The 21,353-nt window shown below is 47.2% G+C and overlaps 1 protein-coding gene across 1 annotated transcript; it reads left to right on the top strand.

Moving 5' to 3' along the window:
* The first annotated feature begins 19,115 nt into the window (after positions 1–19,115).
* LOC138370274 (uncharacterized protein Rv2082-like) lies at positions 19,116–20,537 on the top strand. The gene is made up of 2 exons (XM_069334287.1): positions 19,116–19,472; positions 19,842–20,537. Exons 1-2 carry the CDS (start codon positions 19,116–19,118, stop codon positions 20,535–20,537), a joined length of 1,053 nt encoding a protein of 350 aa, XP_069190388.1.
* The last annotated feature ends 816 nt before the right edge of the window (positions 20,538–21,353 follow it).

Below are 21,353 nucleotides of genomic sequence, written 5' to 3'. Positions count from 1 at the left end.
ACCAAACCAATTAAAACGAAACAACCAAATTAATTAATCGGGGTTTGGGCCAATTAATCAATCATTAAACCCTTGGGGCTTAAACCCCAAATTATTTGGAAAAGGGGGGAATGAATTTACATTAAGTGTGGGAATTATTCAAACAAAACAAAGTGATATATTTGGGAGTTAAGATAGCATGACTTGCTTGCAATATTAATACTAATTCACTCCAATAAACCAGACTCGTAGAGACCACAGCAAACACAGTCGTTTAATATCAATTTGGTAAAACTCAGGAAATACAAAAGTTCTTACTCACAGTTTATTATTGAAAGCTATCAAAGTAATTAATAAAAATCACTCCCTAAGTTAACACTTCCTAAATGACCAAGTTTCCTAAAGAGGCAGACATGAGATTACTTCTCTATACAAAACTCTCAAAGCAAGCTTTACCTTAATCTATGAAGACCAACCGATGGTGTTTCTAGTCCTTTGTGGAGGTTGAGATGGTGACCTACCCCGAGCTACTCCACAACAACACTGTCTAGCCTGTACTCAGCTAAGAACTGACCTAGGCTAGTAAGTATAACTTCACCAGGTTTATCAATTTACCAAGCAGGGTTTATCTTGAACAAACTAATCTCATATCCTAGCCAAACCAGAAGGTTGAATTAATATTAAAGCTGGTGGTAATAAAATTAGACATCTTGGAAAAACTATATCAATTACAATATTCGCTAGTGGACTTTAATTTGTACAGTATGAATTAGTAAATATGGAAGATTGTGGTCACGTCAACCGCGTGACCCCATTGCCTCAGCTACGTCATAAGCGGCCACCGACCTAGTCCCTCCTACTCAACATGAAGTCACTTCATAATGACGGTGTATGAACCCTGATCTCAAACTCTACTTTCATGTTGGCCTGGCATACATACTTAATCCAGATTAGTTATTACAACAATTTCTGTGATTGTTGAAATATTCATTACTTGTTTGCATTTAAAACAAAGGAGACGGTCATCTTGTTTTCTAAACGTGTTAATCCCTAAATCCCAGGGGGAGGTTTATACCACCAGCCTACATCTTTTGGGAGACACGTTGTCCCAATCTGATGCTTATGACAGATCTGTACTTTCTACAACAAGCTAGTTTGTTACAACCTCCCCCCCCCCCACGTAAGTAAATTTATAAAACTTTTTTTTTTAATACCATGAAAAATGAGGAACACTGAACTTCACGAAGTTCACATCCATTTAAAATCCACTCTCCAAGCAATGTCATCCTTGATATTCCGCCAATAAAAACAAACCTAGTTTTATTACATATAACTAAAAATTTTACTACAACTAAATCACAGGTTACAGCTGACTGTACAGCGAAGACTGTCCGCACTCCTGATTTAAGAGTATCAATGTTCAATTTGGTCCGCCCCTCCTGTGTTCAAAAACTCTGAAAAAAATAGCACAACATAATTTTCTACAGCCGTTTGTTCTGGGCTTAGTGCAATCGTCTATCCCACAGGAGGCTATTAATGAATGACCAAGTCATATAGGAGAAGTTTCCACATTTACACTTTACCAAAATAATATTGACTAAAGCTCTTTTTCAACATTTAACCAAAAGTGTCCAGATGAACTTTACGAAGGTGTTCAGAGCCTTACTTTACTTTATCTTTTAACCAAATGTTCTTTTTATGTAACAAAAATCGATGACGATGAGCGAAGACTGTAGTCGAGGTCGATGATGTTGATGACGATCTTGCTTCTTCCATGCATTAGTGTCGAGGTCCCTGGTCCTCTTGTTCACCTTTCCCGGGACCGTTAAAAGGCGACTGAATGTCCCAGAGCCGGGTACCAAGTGACAACTGTAGATTACTCTCGCTCGACCATTTACCTGGCTCCCAAAAGTTCACACGTCTTCATACCAACCAGAGCTCACACGGTAGTCTTGAGGTAAAGCTTGACGGCGCAGATGACCACAGAAGAGCAGGAATGGACGTACTAACGGTGTCTTGTGACAGCGATAGTGTCAGAGGGTGGCTTGGTGGCTTGTGGCTTGTTTGCAGAACAGGAGGATCCCGCCTTCCATCATGGTTCACGTTGTCTCAGGCGTTGCGTGATGTTACCAGGCTACTAGGCCGTAAACACCAACTGTGTATACCCTCGTACCGCCGACTTTAGGCCAAAGGAAGCAATTTTGCGACCATTATATGGCGAGTCGCGGTACTCTGCAGGGAGACCGTGCCTTCCACCTGTGACCGCCTTAGTTCCACTTCCATGTTACTCAGACGGCGTAATCATCAATCTTCCGACGAGAAATTTTCGAATACTGCTACTGGCTCGCCCATTCTCTTGACCTCTCATCCAACACTGCTGGTATGGCTGCAGTCTTGACGATGCAGCTGGTGGGAAGTGGTGACCTCGAGACAGCTACACCCGATGTTGAACACGTTGACATCCGGTGACTGCTTCAATGTGGACAGCCTGCTGGCTCCTGACAACCTCGTTAGTGACGTGAGGTGTCAGCCGGGTGTCTCTTGTACTGTCACCCACCCCAAAGTAACTGATGAGTGAGTTACTGGGGCTGGAGAGGGAGAGGCTTAGTGTAACGTGCCTCCCCCTTGGTGTTTACAGACAAGGGTTCACGTGTGGCTGGAACAACTGGTGCGGTGTACCAATCAGACCTGGGAACAGACAGACAACATGGCGGAAGCATAGATATAACTCTGGGTTTGATGGAAGTTGGAACCCCAGAGCACGGAAAAAGCTGCTACCCGAGTTAAGTACAAGTAATAATTCACATCATTGCCTCTACAGCAAAATCTAATGAATACTAAATAATACTAACCAGGGAAGTTACTTTACTGTAACTGTTCAGTGCGAGATCTTATCACCATTGGGTGACGAGAATGCACCTGACTACAGATGAAAGATGACAGAGGATTATTCTCATCCCCTGACTCGTCGGTTAAGCCATGAGTCAGCACCGCTGAGTCAGGAATTAGACTCCTGAAGACAGTTCTAATTCCTCTCTAGCATGATATGGTTTTAATTTTTTTACATGAATTGTCCTTTCCACCTGGTCCTCGAATACTCCTTTTATGACAAGATTAACTGGCCCCGCCCTCTTAATTACTCTATACGGACCCCACCATCTAGGAGCTAGTTTCCTACTCTGATTGGCGGGCGCAGCCTCATTTACTCTCAACACGAGGCTACCCTCTTTTAACTCTAGGGGACACACTTTCTTGTCATAAAAGTGAGCATAACGATTCCGTGCTTTCTTGGACGCTTCAGCTGCAATATTCCAAGCATTCCTCATCTTACCGAGGACCTCTGAAGGATAGTCCTCACCATATGCAATATTATGTCTGTTAAGCAGACCTGAGGGGAAATTGCATGAATGACCAGTAAACAAAAGAAGGGGGTTGGGTGTTAATCGATTGATGGATGGCAGTATTCAAAGCTAACTGAACATAGGGTAGGTTTTCATCCCACGAATTTGCGTCATGTTCAGCAAGGATTGCAAGCATATCCTTGACCGAGCGATTAGTACATTCCGTCATACCGTTTGCTTGTGGGTGGTAAGCTGTTGTAAAAGCCGAAGTTGACTCTAAAATCCTACAAACTTCCCTAAAAATATTTCCATTGAATTCCTGACTCAGGTCAGAGACTAAATCTTTAGGAGGCCCAAATACAGTTACGAACCTGAGCAAGAACGCATCTGCAACCGTACGAGAATCTTCCTGACGTAATGCAACTAGTGTAGTGTACCTAGACAAATGGTCAATAAGTACCAACACGTTTCTGTTACCCGAATGACTGTGGTGTAAGTCAATCAAATCGGCCCCCACACGATCTAAGGGTTCCTGAATTTCAGGAAATTCCTTCAAGTGGGGCTTGTACCTTAAGGGTACCTTTCCTCCTCTGGCAATGAGAACATGACTTCATATATTGGATTACCTCAGAAAGCTACCCTGGGAAATATAGGAGAGACTTTGCTTTTAAGTGAGTTTTAAAGATACTCGGATGCCCTGCAACTTTTGATGCATGTGCAAGCTTTAACGCAGATGACCGCAACGTGTCCGGAATAACTAGCTGGAATACTGCCCTATCTTTTTGACTATTAACGTAATACAGGACGCCCTGTTTCATCTCAAAATCATGAGTCGGTAATTTACAGTTCTTGGAAGAGTATTTTCCCCCTTCCAAATATTCAATAATCTCTTTCCACCTAGGCTCGCTCATCTGATATTCTCTCATTTTATCTGATGGATTGGTTTCAATATTCTGGTTTACAATAATAAAGACGATATTTCGGTTCAGCGTATCCAGCACAACATGTGCAAGACCAGGCTTATGCAATATCTTTAATGAGTAGGCCGAAAATTCGTAAGACCAGCGTGACATTCGTGGGCATTTCGTGCTCTTTTAAAATATGTGTGTTAAAGCACGATGGTCGGTGTAAATTACGAAATGGCGCTGAAATAGATACGGTTCGAAATATCTAACTGACTCTACTACTGCCAGTGCCTCCCGATCCATGGCCGAATATCGAACTTCAGGACCCTTGACCTTTCTACTGAAATAGCCCACAGGATGTGGGAAACTTGAGAAATACTTGGCAGCACCAAATTGATTGATTATCTCCTGTATTCGGAGCAACGGATACACATCACCCTTAGTTATTTCGTTTACCTTCCGGTAGTCAACACAGAAGCTATAACTACCCTCAGGTTTGCGAACTAACACAACAGGAGAGAGCCACGGTGATGTGCTAGGCTCTATCACGCCCTGCCTCAACATTTTCTGGCACTCATCCCTGATTACATTCTTAGCCTGTTCCGGCAACCTCCACTGTCGGGTGTAAACAGAAAGATGATCTCTAGTAGGAATAGTGTGTTCAACCCTATCCAGGAGACCAATCTGATCATTATCGGTGGCAAACAGTCTGGGAAATCTACGCAAGACCTCCACTCAATCGTTTCATGTCTGCCTGAGTAATGATGCTGTAAGTCAAGTACCGCAATTAATTTATCTACATCATGATTCATGTTATGATTACTCTCCTTGGTCATGTCCTGTGAATAGGTAACGCCCTTCGTTACCAGTAATGCACAACAGTGTGCGGTGATGGCAGGTGGCTCTCCCTTGCTCTCATGCTGATAAATTTCAGCTTCCTCAACAACAGAAACCTTAGATACCCTGTCCCCGACTTTAAACCTAAAAGTCTTATAGGAGAGGTTGACGACCGGAATGATGGCACCTTTGTCAAGCACTACAATAAGATGGTGAGGAATCAATAACCTATCACACCTCCCAGCCACCTGAAGGGTGGTACCTGGTTGGATGTGAAGCTCTTTGGAAACTTGAAGGAATTTAAGAGAATGTGGGGGCAAGTTTGTTTAGTTAGTGCATGCAAACACATGACCTTCTATCGGGGTCTTGAAGAGACTTAAATAATAATTTGGGGAGATTTACGTTATATTTTTGCTTCCTATTAACTGAAGCTACAACTGGAAGATGGTCGACTATTTTCACTGGATAAGAACTTCTTTCCAAACGCAGTCTACCGTTCCGAGCACCTTTGCTTGCAGACAAGGAGTAATTAAAAACAGGACAGGAAATCCATTCCCACAAGTACGTCAACAGGATAATCAAGGTCTCCAACTACAGGTCAAGTGTAAAGGTGACATTCCTCATTAATCTCAAAATTAATGGTACTATGAACCCAAGATGTTAATTTTACCTCCATTCAAAGCTGTTAATCGTTTATCGGTACGCTTAGGGCGTGCATTTTTAAGTTTGTTGAAGGCTGACTCTTTAATTAATGTCGCTTGACTTCCGGTGTTGACAAATGCAGTCAAACCCAACCCATCGACCTTCACCTCAAAAGTCGGCCTGGTATCATTGTTACTGACCCGTCCTGGGCCCGCCGTACGTCGTACTTCTGAACAGGAATCCTTACATTGGCCTCGACCATTGCTATTCCAGCATAAATCCTTAAAATTACCGCGTCTACCCGACGCCCGCTTTTACGACAAGCTAACACTAGAGAATCAACACGAGAAGAGGAGGAAAGGGGGGAAGAGTGGTGGGGGAGGAGGAGGAGCAAGGCGGAGGGACGGTGGAAGGTGAGGGATTAGGGGAGGGAGTAAGGCCGCCGCCAGGCGTGGCGGCTGGTAGAAGGTGTTGGGGAAGAGAGAGAACGTAGGTGGGGGGGGGGGGGGGTTAAGGGGGTAAGGTGTAGGGTGAATGAAGGGAGTGGGGTGGGTAGCAGCAGGGGTTGGGTGAATGGGTTAGGGGGATAGGGGAGAGGATGGAGGAAGGCTGTTGAAGGGTTGGGAGGTGTGGACCGGGAGGGGTTGTAAGCAAGGGGTTGTGAGTGTGGGGACTGTAAGGTGTGGGGTTGTGGGGGGTGAGGTTGTAAGGAGGTAGGGTGTCAGGTCTGGGGTTATGGAGGTTGGGAGAGACCAGGTTGTGGGGGTTGAGAGGGAAAGGTGGTGTTCCATAGTCCCATTAACGCATCGACAAGGGCTTGGGTGGTGACTGGCTGGGGTTGGCATGTCGGGAGAGGTTGGGTGGGGTATGGGGCGGCCTGGGGAAAGGATGGACATGGGGCAGGATGAACATGGGGCGGCCTGGGAGTATGGACATGGGGCGGCCTGGGGGGAGGGGGACATGGGGCGGCCTGGGGGGATGGGGACATGTCAGGAGGGGATGGGTGGAGTCATTTTTGCCTCCACGGAAAACACCCATGATCACCAATTCCACCACACTGAGACTCGTCTCTCGTCTCACGTGGCAATCCGATGCACCTCACGACTCCACAAAAAAATCAACATTCACCATCAATACCATAACTAAACTTAACCCTTGAAAAACCTTCCATGCGCCAATTCACGGTCTGTTACGAATTTCGCCAATAAGAAAATATAAATCTCTATCCTGCGAGCCGCCATACATCACCGGCGTTGTTTAGACAAGCGCTGACAGGGATCTTCGTCACCCCAGACCCCTGGCGAAATGAATGAAATTCTTCTTTCTTGTTATACGTGACCAAACATTCGGAATTAAAGAGATGAAAGATAGAGTTTTACTCTACTGAACACTAAGAACAAGGATTACCATAAAAATTAAAAATAACAAAATATTTTACGTTGAATCAATTTAGTTACGTTAAATGAATGAGTTATATTCCACAAACAGCTGGCTACGCTTGGGCTAGACGGAGCTGGAATAATTTAAAAATAAGCGCTAAACTCTCTGTCGAGTGAACCCACATAAAAAAAGTATCTCGTGCCAAATTCGCTTAAACGTCTAAAATTACAATTTTTAATTTACAACTTTTAAACAAGGACAGCGTTAAAAACCCACAATAATGAAGAATACTGACACCTGGAACAAGCATTTGTCACGCTAATTCGAATTTCCGCCAAAATCTGTGGTTTTCATCTATTTGGACTCTGAAAAAATCTATCACCAATTGTGAAAACTCGCATAAATCTACGAAAATAAATTTTCTTTGCTTCCTTGATGTTAACACAATAATTCTTACTGGCGTGAATGAAAACGTAGCACTGATGCCTCGTACGTTCACATTACCCACGAAATCGAATTTTCTTGAAAAGCCGAAGTTTATGACGACTGGACTGAAAATTTTTCAGTCACCCAAAATGTGGAAAACACGTTGAAATCTACAAAAACGAATAGTACTCTACCCTGATAAAACCCCAAAATTTCTTCTAACTGGCGATGTCTAGAGCACAACACTAAACTATCCGGGATTAAATTCACACACAATTCGAATTAGTTGCAATTTTATCCGTAGTTTCGTCCAAGTGGACTTAGAAAAATTCGCACACGATTTTCAAAACAATTACTTTACAATTCCACGACCACGTGTAAGCAAAACTGCTGTATCACACCACAAAAATACACTTAATTCTAGATATCTATCCTCGGAACATACAATTTACTTAGGAGAAAAACTTAGAATCTACAAAGGGAACTTAATTTATAACTTAAGGAAACTCGATCTTAAACCTATAGCTTTTTCCCAACCCGCCAACCGACTGTCCGAAACCTAGTAATCTTGACCACTGGATTATCCCGCACAGAAAGCCGCTTTCACGAGAATCACTATGACTAGATCCGAATCGACATTGACTAGTGTGCGATCACTAGTCGTCTATCCGGTTGCCAACAACGTTCATCACTCATCCCTGAATGACCTCGACCATCTTCATGAATTAACCATAACGCCTAGCTATTTTGAACGCCTGCAATCGCCTCGCCCACAGACCCTTTCAGTACTATCGTGGAGTCCCACAGAAAAATGCTGCCCTGACAGTTCAATCCAGAACTGCTGTTGCATGTGGTATCCACACATACCCTTACCTTAATTGGAGGAGATCACGTAAAATACCTTGTCCAATTAATGAAGGCGGTCCTCAACTTAACTGCCTAACTTAAACTACTAGCTCTCCACGACGCTATAGAATCGCTAACTCTATGCAAATCTCACTACATAGAATTACCGTCGAACTTTAGCGCGTGGCGACCGGCTGATCTCTCCCCATGCAGCATGACCGAATGGACAGACACGTGAGGCTTCAATAAATTAAAAAAAAATTGGAACACCGCTGCTACCATTGTAACACGGGATGTGGTTTAAACTCTCTCTTATCCTTTACCCTGCCCGTGAATAAACTTAAGACCACGACCTCCAGAGCTAACTCTCAGCTGAGTCCCACGCCACATGGTCTTAGACGTTCGACCGTCTAAGCTTCTATAGCTACGTGACGTCGTTCTAGGAGTTCTAATAAGCTCAAGGACCTTAAAACTGCCACTACCAAACCAATTAAAACGAAACAATCAAATTAATTAAGCGGAGTTTGGGCCAATTAATTAATTAGTCATCAAGCCCTTGGGGCTTAATCCCCAAATTATTTGGAAAAAGGAAGGAATGAATTTACATTAAGTAAGTAAGTAATTATCAAAAGAAGGCACCAAACCGGGAAGGCTATGTAGCACCATCAAATATGCAAAATAATCAGAGGGCGCTAAATATCACCAAGGATGCCAATACGAGAACAAAAAGCATAAGGCGAACGATTATCAAAAGTATCCGAGTCACCAAGAATTCTATCGAGGGACAGGTGACCGCGAGGGGGCGGTCGGAAAGCAAGACACACACTCGTCCTGGAAGTCAGGACATTCAAGAAGGACATGCACGACCGTAAGAGGGACAATGCAACTAGGACAATAAGGAGCAGGGCGGCGCTCCATCAAGTGACCATGGGTTAAGTGAGTATGGCCAATACGCAACCTCGCCAGAGCTGTTTCCCACCGCCGGTTACGGTGGAAGGAGGACGGCCACGAGGAAACACAACATTTAAGAGTACGGAGCTTGTTACCAGTAACAGACAACCAAGAAGCCTGCCAACAGGTAAGGACCGAGGAATGGATAACTGGGTAAAAGTCGGTGAATACGGAATGCCTTTACGAGAGATGGGACAAGAGCGGACAGCTTCCTTAGCGGCAGCATCCGCACGCTCATTTAAAGACACACCAATATGGCTGGGAACCCAACAAAACTCAACCGACTTAAATTTACTGTGAACGAGAAACAGCCAATGCTGGATCTCGACAACTACTGGATGAACCGGATTAAAGGACCCGAGAGCCATGAGGGCACTACGAGAGTCAACAACAACCACAAAGGAAGACTGACAACGAGAAAGCAGGAGACGAAGAGCATAGAGAATAGCATAAAGTTCCGCTGTAAGATGCTAGTCCTCCGGAGGCAAGCGACACATATAAGTGCGATCAGGAAAAAACAACAGAGTAGTCAACACCGTCCGCTGACTTAGACCCATCGGTGAAGACAGAAACGGAGCGGGAGTGAGAAGAAAAGTGCTCGAGGAAAAGGCGGTTTAGAACCGTAGGAGGGGTAAAAGCTTTAGTGATACGGGTCAAGGAAGTACAAAACCGCGGAAGAGGGACCCTCCACGGGGGCAAAGAAGGAACAACACGAGGAGAAACATCAGAAATACGAACGGAGAGAGAATCCTGTAGGCGAGATAACCGGACAGAAAGAGGGAGGTGGTGAAGAGAAACAGGAACCGCAGGAGGGGTAAAAGTTAAAGCACGACAGAGGCGAGAGGAAGGATGTTGCAAGGACCGCACAAGATAGCGAAGACAGTAGCGATCACGACGGTCCTGAAGAGACAGGAAGCCAGTGTCAACATACAAGCTAAGGATGGGAGTCGAACGAAAGGCACCAGAACTGAGGCGCAACCCAGTATGGTGCAAAGCATCAAGACGGCGAAGAGTAGAAGGAGAAGCAGACGAGTAAGCAGGGCAACCATAATCGAGCTTAGACAGGACGAGAGAGGAATGTAAAGCAAGGAGAGTGCGCCTATCTGCCCCCAAGAAGTATGGGACAAGACCCAAAGGAGGGTAAGGGCCTTAGAGCACTCAACACGGAGGTAAGAGATATGGGGAGACCAGACAAATGAGTGTCAAGGAATAACCCCAAAAGCTTCGCGGAATCTTTGTATTCAAGGGGATGACCATAAAGCGACAAAGAGGGACGAAGAACAACCTGTTTCCACGTAAAAGTCATGGCACAAGTCTTAGAAGTAGAGAACTTGAAGCCATGACCTGTGGCCCAAGACGACACGGCATCAATTGCAAGTTGAAGCCGGCGTTGAAGGAGAGGCGAATCATCACCCTGACAACCAAAGGGTAAGATCATCGACATAGAGAGCGGAGAAGACACCAGAAGGAAGAGAGGAAAGAAGACCATTGAGGGCAACCAGAAAAAGAGTAGTGCGCAGAACACTACCCTGGGGCACACCTTCGTATTGCTGAAAAGAGGGAGAGAGAGCGGTACCAAGGCGCACCCGAAAGGAACGACGAGAGAGGAAGCTGGCGGAGAAAGAGAGGGAGATGACCACGAAGGCCAAAAGAATGAAGTTGAGATAGGATATGATAACGCCAAGTGGTGTCGTAAGCTTTTTCTAGGTCAAAAAAGACGGCAACAACGGAGGTCTTTGCAGCAAAAGCAGTACGAATATGGACCTCCAAGTTCACCAGGGACATCTGTCGTGCTGCGGCACTTGCGGAAACAAAATTGAGAAGGGGAGAGGAGGTGATGGTGTTCCAGGAACCACATCAGACGAACGTTAACCATACGTTCAAAGAGTTTGCAGACACAACTTGTGAGAGCAATAGGGGCGAAAGTCCTTAGGGAAGTACCCAGAGACCCCGGTTTTGCGAACAGGGAGGACAACGGCATCGAGCCAGTCCTCAGGGACTGACGACGACTCCCAGATCCGATTATACAGACTCAGTAAATACTGAGACGTGCTCGGAGGGAGATGGCAAAGCATCTCATAAATGAATACCATCGGAGCCCGCCGCCATAGAACCGCAGAGGGCCAGGGCAGAACGAAGTTCAGAGAGAGAGAAGGGATCATTATAGGGAAGCTGAAGATGAGTGCAGAAATCTAAAGGACGAGACTCAAGGACAGGTTTTACGAAGAAGGAAAGATTGGGAAGATGAAGACCAGAGCTAACAGAAGAAAAGTGGGAACCCAGTTCGGAAGCGACCTGCAACGGGTCCGCCACAAGAGTATCATGGAGGTGAAGGACCGGTGAAACATCGGGAACGAACTTACCCGCTATCTTGCGGATACGCTTCCAGATCTGGGCCAGAGGGGTCCTCGGACGTAATTGTTGAGACATAAGATGCCCAACATTCACGTTTAGCCGTACGGATGGCCTTACGGGCCACCGCACTCGCTTTCCGAAAGAAAAGAAAAAGAATCGGTCGTCTGCCTACGGCGGTGCCTCTTCCAGGCTGCACGCTTACAGCGGACAGCCCGAGCACAGTCCGCATTCCACCAGGGAACGCACTTCCGTGGACCCCCGAGAGGAAGAGCGAGGAATAGAGCGGAGGGCAGCGTTGAAGACAGTGTCATGAAAAAGGAGGAGGAGCGCGAGAGAGAGGCAGAAGGGAGAGGTCAGAGAGAGCAGCACTGAGGGTAAATAGGGTCCAGTCTGCCTTAGCAAACTGCCACCTAGGGAAAGAGAGGGAAGGGCGAAAAGAGAAAAAGGAAACAAGGATGGGAAATGATCACTTCCATGGAGGTCATCAAGAACCTGCCACGTGAAATCTAAGTAAAGAGAAGAAGAGCAGAGAGAAAGATCAAGACAAGAAAGGATGCGAGTCCGAGAGTCCAAATGAGTGGGCTCACCAGAATTCAGAAGAGACAGGGAAGAAGAGAGGAGAAACGGCTCAAGGAGGCGACCCCGGGTATTCGTCAGAACGTCACCCCAAAGAGAATGACGACAATTGAAGTCACCCAGCAGGAGCACAGGCTCCGGCAAGGAGTCTAGGAGGTGTTTCAAATCAGGAAGAGAGAGCGGGACACTCGGGGGGGGAGATAAATGGAACAAACTGTGTACCATTTCCCCACAAAGATACGAGCAGCAGAACAATGGAGAGGCGAAGGAAAAAGTAAAGGAACAAAGGGAACATCAGCCCGAATCAAGAGAGCAGAAGAATTAGAAGCCCCAGCAATGGCTGGGGGGGGGGGGGGGAGAGAAAGGAATAGCCACGAAAACGACCAGGACGAGCACCAAGCATTGGCTCCTGGAGACAGACACAAAGGGGCGAAAACCGCGAAATCAGAAGTTGGAGTTCGAGGAAATTGGCGTAATAACCTCGAACGTTCCATTGAAGAATGGACAACGACGAGAAGAGAAAGGACAAAAACAGAGAACAAGGAAGAAACAAAGGCGAAAGAGCAACAGAGCACGTTAAAGAATATCAGGGTCGGGATCAGGGTCAGCAAAGTCAGGGTTAGGGGGCATGGGTAAACTGAGCAAAGACGGAGGGAAGGAAACGGGAGAACAGATCAGAGGTGGGCGGGCAGGGTCCGGAGGAGGAGGAGGAGGAGGAAGAGGAGGAGACAACGGAGAGGAGCAGTCAAGTACAGCAGCAGGAAGAGGGGGAGTAGAAAGAGGGGAGCGCACCCCAGCAAGAGCAGCAACCGAAAGGGAAGCAGGGGCCAAAGAAACCTCCATAGCAGGAACAGGGGGGCGCAAGCACTGAAATGGGAGGGGAAGGAGCAACAGAGCCAGAAGGAGGAGCTGAGGAAGAAAGCGAAGCCTTCTTACCCGCCGGGGAAGAGGAAGGAGAGGAGCCAGGCTTACGCTTCTGACTTAAAGAGACCGGTGTCCCAGCAACTACGTACCGGGCAACGGATTCCAGTGTCTCAACAGGAGAAGCCGAACGAGAGCACACACGACGGCCGTTGGGAGAGCGATGGACATCCGCTCGCACCGACAGGCGGTGGGGAGAGCCGATAGATGGAGGAAGAGGATGGGAAGGAGGATCGGAGGGGGACGAGGAAGAAGACACAGAAGACACGACAGACCGGGTAGAAGGAAGGGGAACCCCAGACAGAGGACCAGGAGGAGGATCCTTCGGGAGAGAACCCAAAGGAACAGAGGAGGGGGCAGTGGGCGCATCAGGGTCCAAGGCCCGGAAACGGTTGTGAGTCTGAGGAAGGCGGGAAGGACGAGGAGAGGAAGAGCGCAACACGCGAGCATAAAAGATATTAGCATAAGGCGGGAGCCGGCGAACCTGGCGCCTCGCCTCAGGAAAAGATAAACGCTCCCGGTGCTTCAGGTTGAGGACGGCTGCCTCAAGCTTGTAATGGACACACGCACGGGAGAAGGTAGGATGGGCCTCACCGCAGTTGAGGCAACGAGCCTGGGGAGAAGTGCACTCCGACTTAGAGTGACCTTAGCCACCACACAAAGGACAGAGAGAGACAGTCCCGGAGCAGCGGAGGGCACCATGCCCAAACCTCCAGCACTTGTTGTAGAGCCGAGGAGAAGGAATGTACTCCTGGACAGAGCACCTGGCACCAGCAAGAATGACAGAGGGTGGAAGGGTCCTACCATCAAAGGTAATCTTCACAACCCGGAGGGGTTGACGGCGACTACCACGTGGGGGACGAGTAAACGTGTCCACCTGGAGAATAGAATGGCCCTGGGCAGCGAGGATATGTCGAATATCGTCGTGGCAGTCGCGCAGGTCCCGAACACCGGTCGCAACATGGGGCGGAAGCAAAATAGTGCCAACACTAGCATTCAACTGAGCGTTCTTCGAGACCCGAACGGGGGTCTCGCCAAGGCAGGATAAGGCAGCCAAGCGGGAAGCAGCATCCTGAGAAGGAGCAGCAACGACACGTGTACCGAGACGAGTGGGGTTGAAAGTAATGGAGGCATCCACGGAATCAATGAGATGTCGATGGAGGGAGAAATCGTCAGGAGGCGCAGAATCAAGAGGGAGGAGATCAAAATATTTGGCCCACGAAGCGGGACTAAACAAGGCTTGATAGGTAGCAGAACTGGAAGGAATCGAGCGAGGGCGGCCGTGACGAGGACGGCGGTGAGAACCCCCAGAGAGAGAGGGGTTAAAAGGCTCAGTAGTTACAACTAGAGAAGGAGCCGCGCCAGGGGACGAGGTAGTCACCACTGGGGGCTTGGGGCTCGACCCAACCACAGAGGAGGGAGGGGAGTCAGGGGAAGGAGTCAGAGAGGCCAAAGGAGGAGCAAGGTCGGGGCCCAATGCAGCGGAGGCTACAGAGCCCGGTCTTCCAATACGGACCGACTCGGGGCTTGGTCGCCCACCCCACGAGCCTGAGAAGGTAAGCCAGAAGCAGCCGAAACAGGGGTTATCATCTTGACGAAAAGAAGAATTCATTCACGAATGTGCCCCCACACCCACCATGGAGCCACAATTAGAGGCAGGACACCCAACAAGAAGCTATCGCCGATCGGGGCCTCCTAGGGGTGCGTCGTGAGTATACGCCCCACAAACGCCACCTTAAGAAACCGACAGTCCGTCGAGATCGGGGTCAGTGACGAAAGGGGGATTGACAATAAAAGGTTCCCCTCGCTCTCGACGTCGGGTACCACAGTTCTACGGGTGCAAGAGTATGCCTCCTCAAGCACCCGGGCGTCAAAATAGAAGAAGTCCAAGGGAAGAACCAGAACGAGCAAAAGGTCGGCAGGAAACGGCAAGCAGATAGGAGAGGAGGGGGAGAAAAACGAAACAGAAGGAAAAGGAAAAGATGCCCAGCAGAATTGGAGAGGACGGCAGCAGGAGCACAAGGCTAGAAAAGGACAGAAGACTGTCCCAAGGAGCATCACCCTCCGGCAGCCGCCCACGAAGCCCCCACACGGCGACAACGAGCTGAGCGGGGAGGGGGGAATTTACATTAAGTGTGGAAATTACTCAAACAAAACCAAGTGATATATTTGGGAGTTAAGATAGCATGACTTGCTTGCAATATTAGTACTGATTCATTCCAATAAACCCAGACTCGTAGAGACCACAGCAAACACAATCATATAATATCAATTGGGTAAAACTCAGGAAATACAAAAGTTCTTACTCACAGAAGTTCTAACTTACTTACTTCTTACTCTTACTTACTTACTTACTTATGCAAAGTTATCAAAGTAATTAATAAAAATCACTCCCTAAGTTAACACTTCCTAAATGACCAAGTTTCCTATAGAGGCAAACATGAGATTACTTCCCTATACAAAACTCTCAAAGCAAGCTTTACCTTAATATAAGAAGATCAGCCTATGGTGTTTCAGGTCCTTTGGGGAGGTTGAGATGGTGACCTACCCCGAGCTACTCCACAACCACACTGTCTAGCCTGTACTCAGCTAAGGACTTACCTAGGCTAGTAAGTATTACTCCACCAGGTTAATCAATTTACCAAGCAGGGTTTAACTTGAACAAACTAATCTCATATCCTAGCCAAACCAGAGGGTTAAATTATTATTATAGCTGGGGGTAAATAAATTAGACATTACACACATAAATCACACTATTGTGATGCATCAAATGAACAAATGCACAAGGGCCGTGACGAGGATTCGAACCTGCGTCCAGGAGCATCCCAGACACTGCCTTAATTGACTGAGCTACGACAGGGTATAAGAGTTGAAACCGAAGTTCTACTGAACTTATTGGATCCTACATCTTAATTACTCTTACTCTTAACTAACTCTTAATATGTTAGATATTAAGTCACTGCACATTCTCTCATGTGTATTATACATATATAAAACGCTAAACTATAATGCCAATCCTGATCTTAAAAGCTTCATAGAAGGTTGTAACAGAACCCATGAGCACCACACCAGAAATAAATACAGTTTTGATATTCCTAGAGTACGTCTTAATCAAACTAGAAATGCTCTGCAAATCAAGGGGCCCAGAATGTGGAATGACCTTCCCAACCATGTTAAAGACTGTACCTCTCTCAACCAGTTTAAGATAAAAACTAAACACTACCTAATAAATTCCCTGTAATCTACCTCACTCCTCTATTGTCAACCCATGTCTGTTATTTTTTTTTTTTTTTTTTTTAATCAACACTGTTTGTCAACCTATTGTATTTGTGCTGCTTTTTCAGTCATGTTCCCCCTTTTTTTTATCTTTATTTGTATTTGTTCTCAACATCTTTTATTCTTTATGCTCAATTAGTATTAAGTTCTAGATATTAATGTTTTTCTTGCCCGAAACGCATTGCGTAATAGTGGCTTTAGGCATTGTATGTACTAGCTCTATCTATATATCAATCCATTAATGTAACATCACTTGTATGTATATACCTTACCTGAATAAACATCTGAATCTGAATCTGAATCTACAGCCTCTCCGAGGCCCAAACCAGAGTTTTACACAACTCCCCCCTGCACTCGAGCTATGTCAATAGGCCATTGTCCCTCTTCGCCCTTACATCATTGCACACAGAAATCACACTAACGTGATGCATCAAATGAACAAATCCACAAGGGCCGTGACGAGGATTCGAACCTGCGTCCGGGAACATCCCAGACACTGCCTTAATCGACTGAGCTGCGACAGGGTAAAAGAATTGAAACTAAAGTTCGACTGAACTTACTGGATCCCGCAGCCTCTCCGAAGCACAAACCAGGGTTTGTGATGTAAGGGCGGTGTGTAATGATGTAAGGGCGAAGAGGGAGAGCGGCCTATTGACATAGCTCGAGTGCAGGGAGGAGTTTTGTAAAACCCTGGTTTGTGCCTTGGCGAGGCTGCGGGATCCACTAAGTTCAGTAGAACTTCGGTTTCAACTCTTTTTACCCTGTCGTAGCTCAGTCGATTAGCCCTTGTATGGCGCCAGGCTATTTATCATGTGCATGTTAGGCGCATACCAAAAAAAAAATCTTCTAAACCTGTTAATTTCTGTTCACTGATCATGGGAAAAATAATAAAAAAATCGTAAGTGGCATATATTGCCCACTATAGGGCGGGCAAGTCTGGCGAAAAACAAGCGCGTACTCAGTGTGCGTCTCAGACGGTCTGTTGCTCGCCAGAAATTGAAATTGGAATAAGTTTACTGAGGTAAAATACACACAAAGGAATAAGGTAGCTCAAGCTATTCTCACCCCGTTCAGTACATCGTGTTAATACATACATTGACACACATCACAAGCAATAAACGTATTACCAAACATTCTGAGATAAACATATACATTTCCTCCTTTACACAAGTAGTATGGTATCAGACGTACACACAAATACTTTTATGACCTAGATATACTGTATAGACAATTTGCAAGAGACATGCAGATAATTCAACAAAAGATTACAGTCTTGGTGAAAAATTCTTGTAACTCTCAAGAATATCATCAACCTTTCCATTGTGACACATCCAGGCTATTTGTTCAGGAACAGTCCTTATCTCTGTGTTTCTATATACATTAATCAACGGACAATCAAGAACATAATGGGCAAAGTGTGAGACCATAACATACCACATAGTTTACACTTCGTGTCATTATCATGAACACATCCCATATTCCCAGTAATATTTGTACCCAAGCCTAAGCCGCATGTACAAAGAGTCGCTCCATGCATTTCTCCTTTTACCATAAGTGAAACGGGTGTTTTGACTCACATACATATAGTGTTTCATGGTTTAACTTCTCTCATACATTATACCTCTCCTCTCCACTTCTGCCTGTGTCTGAATATTTCTGATTTTGCTTTTTATTTGTCTCATTGTGAATTCACATTCAATGTCAACTTGTGGTTTTGATATGGCACGTTTGGCCAAGTCATCTGCTACCTCGTTGAGCACTATTTCAACATGAGATGGAACCCACATGAATTTCACACTATGACCTTTCAGCTGTATCTCAGTTATCCTTTTCAAACAATCCTCAACTATGGACATGAATGAGACTTGAGAATGGTCCAGGACGGACCGAAACGTCGTCGTCCCTGCAACTTCTAGTGTGTGGTCTGGTCAATAAAATGGACATGAAGACTGTCAGGCCGGAGTTGCCACAAAGAGGTAATTACCTAATTATTTCAATGTCTCTAATTTTTCATAGTTTTTTTTTGCTGTAATATTATTCAATAGTGTGTAGTGGTTATCTTCTTGAGATCTTGAGGTTATCTTGAGATGATTTCGGGGCTTTTTAGTGTCCCCGCGGCCCGGTCCTCGACCAGTGATATATTTATATAATAAAATGAGTGAATCATCGCTGTACTCAAAAATAAGGTGTGCATATTGTTGATTCAATTATGTTCATCAAACAGTAAACAAATATTTTGTCGGTTATTACACTATATACACAGGTTATATACAAGGATCTGTATGTTTTGTTCACCATAACGACCCACTAAGTTGCTATTATGAGTCAAAAAGTAACGAGGAGTGACCGCCACACACCAGCCGGGCCCTCACTCCCTCAACACCTCACTCGCCCACATTCTCCTCCCACCATACTCTTTTTGCTCTTATTCACTATATACAGACGTTATATATAAGTATCTACATTCGTGTTCACCATAACGAACCACTAAGTTGGCATGCTGAGTGGCAGTGGCAGCCCGCCACTGGCTGCTACTTCCTCCCTCTGATTGGCTGCTTGTTTGTTGCAGGGTGCGGTCACGGCGTTGGCGCTCTCTCAGTTGTTGGCTGACGTCTGGTGCGAGCAGGTCGCTGTTGTTGGTGTGTGGTGTGCCGGCTAGCCTGTGGGGGCAGCTGGCGTTATGGCGTCGTCGGTGACGCGGATTCGGAGGGTGGATTCTGCAGGATTGGAGTTCTCGGCGGCTGCTGATTGGGCGTTGGTGGAAGTGGCGCTTTTGGATGTTTTCCAGGTGGACCTGCTCACTGTTTACGGCCTTGAGAAGATCTCTGACAAGCGTGTGGTGATCAAGTTCTCTGCCCCTGGTCCATATCAGCGTTTTGTGAGTGATTTTGCTGGGCGTTCTCATCTGCTCCCGGGCTCTGCTGGTACTGTGGAGGTGTCGGATCGGTGTGTGGCACCGACGTTTGTCAGCATCCATGGAGTTCCCTTGGACTTTCCCGAGGAGGTCCTTCGCACCTGCTTCTCTCGGTACGGTACTGTATTCACTCACCGTATAACCTGCCTCCGCTCAGGCCGCCTGTCGGGCTTGAGGACCAATGTGCGGACCCTTGGCATGCTATTCCTTCTGATATTCCTTCTCAGGTCAAGTTCTACGGCTTTAACATGCGGGTTTTCTATGAGGATCAACCACGCACCTGTTTTCGGTGTGGTTTGCGAGGGCATCTTGCGGCCGGTTGCACTGCTTCCGGGATGGGGGAACCAGCTATCTTCCAGGAGGGTGATTTTCCCCCCTTGGGGGTTGGGGGGGCCAAGCCAGGTGGTGCAGAGACCGTGTTTGTCCCCCGCGGCTCCTCCTCGTTGTTGGTAACCTTCTGCTTCGACTGATCCTACTCCGGCTGTTCAGCAGTTTGACCCACCTGGCTCGTTGGTGTCTGATGTGGCGCCCCCACTTCCTGTGCACGTCGTCACTGCGGAGGTTCATCGGGCTTCAGACGTTGCTGCCTTGGAGACAGGTACGTCTGTGGAAGCTGCTCCATCGTGTGTAGGTGGGAGTGGCGATCCTGCAGGCCCTTCGTGTGGGGTTGCTCCTTCGTCTGGTGGCCGTTCATCCGACGTGGTTGCTGCTGCTCCGGAGGTGCTGCGGTCCTCTCGTGGCTCTAGAGGGCCTTCCCCGGTCGCGACGTCGGACCAGCCCCGTCGTAAGCGGGAGGCACGGACGCATTCCTCTGACAGAGGTCCTCCCATTAAGCGAGGGGGGTCTACGGCTGGAGCTGCTGTGGCGTGCGCCCCTCCTCCTCCTCCCTCTGGTGGCCTGATGCGGTCTGTTGCACCCGGGGCCCCCTCTGGGGGCAGTGACGCCCCAGAAGCAGTTGCGGTTGATCAGTGGGTGGTGTCCTCTGGTGTGGAAGGTCCTGGACGGGATGCGCTGACGTTGAAGTTTACAAAGTCTACAAAGTGTGCGAGCGCCGGCGTTCCTGTGGGGCCCTCATCTGCAGGGTTGCCAGATGGTGCGCCTACTGTTCCTACTGCCTCCCATGTGGTAGGCTCTGCTCCACCTTCTACGGGGGCTGTGGGGTTGGTGGGGTCCTCATTGCCTTCCTGATGGCGCCCTCTCTGACTTGTGCGACGCTGAATGTGCGTGGATTGCGTGACTTGGCTGTACAGATGGGCTTGGTGGCTGTGCTTCGTGAGCAACGTGTAGATGTAGCCTTTATTCAGGAGCATAATGTGCGTGACTTGAGTGCTTTGTCTGGGTTGACTGATGATTTTCATGTAGTGCTTAATCCGCCGAGGATGTCCTTTGGGGGCATACTGATGCTGTTCTCCCGGAGGGCGTTCATTTCCGTGCTTCACACGGAGATGGATGAAGATGGCCGGGTGTTGTTCGCTCGTGTGCGGTACCTCGGGGTGGAGATTCCCTTATTGACTGTGTATGCTCCTTCTGGCACGGCGCGTCGCAAGGAGAGGGAGGAGTTTTTCCAGGGTGGGCTGTTACACTTCTTGCGTCATGACACAAGGGACATGGTTTTTGGGGGTGATTTTAATTGTGTCACTCTCGCACGGGATTGTAATAGTGCGCATCTGCAGAATGTTTCTCGGGCGTTGGTCTCCACCTTACAGAGTTGTGGGTTTCATGATGCTGCTCTCATGTTTGGGGGCGATTTGGAATTCACCTTTGCTATGCGAGGGGCGTGTTCCAGGCTGGATCGTTTTTATGTTCATGGGCGGGAGGGCTCTGTTTTTGCGTTTCGTACAGTTCCTGTTGCCTTTTCTGATCATTGTTTGGTTGTGGTGCGTGTTGCTGTTCGTAGTCAGGTTCGTGTGGGGAGGGGTTGGTGGAAGTTGAATTGTCGGTTGTTGCGTTGTCCTTGGGTGCATGAGGCGTTTCGTGGGTGGTGGGTGGGGCTTGTTGCTCGCA

Source organism: Procambarus clarkii, chromosome 31 (assembly GCF_040958095.1).
Source record: "Procambarus clarkii isolate CNS0578487 chromosome 31, FALCON_Pclarkii_2.0, whole genome shotgun sequence".
Taxonomy (NCBI): Eukaryota; Metazoa; Arthropoda; class Malacostraca; order Decapoda; family Cambaridae; genus Procambarus; species Procambarus clarkii.
The sequence above is the reverse complement of the archived record's forward strand: the minus strand, read 5'-3'. Positions and strand labels throughout refer to the sequence as shown.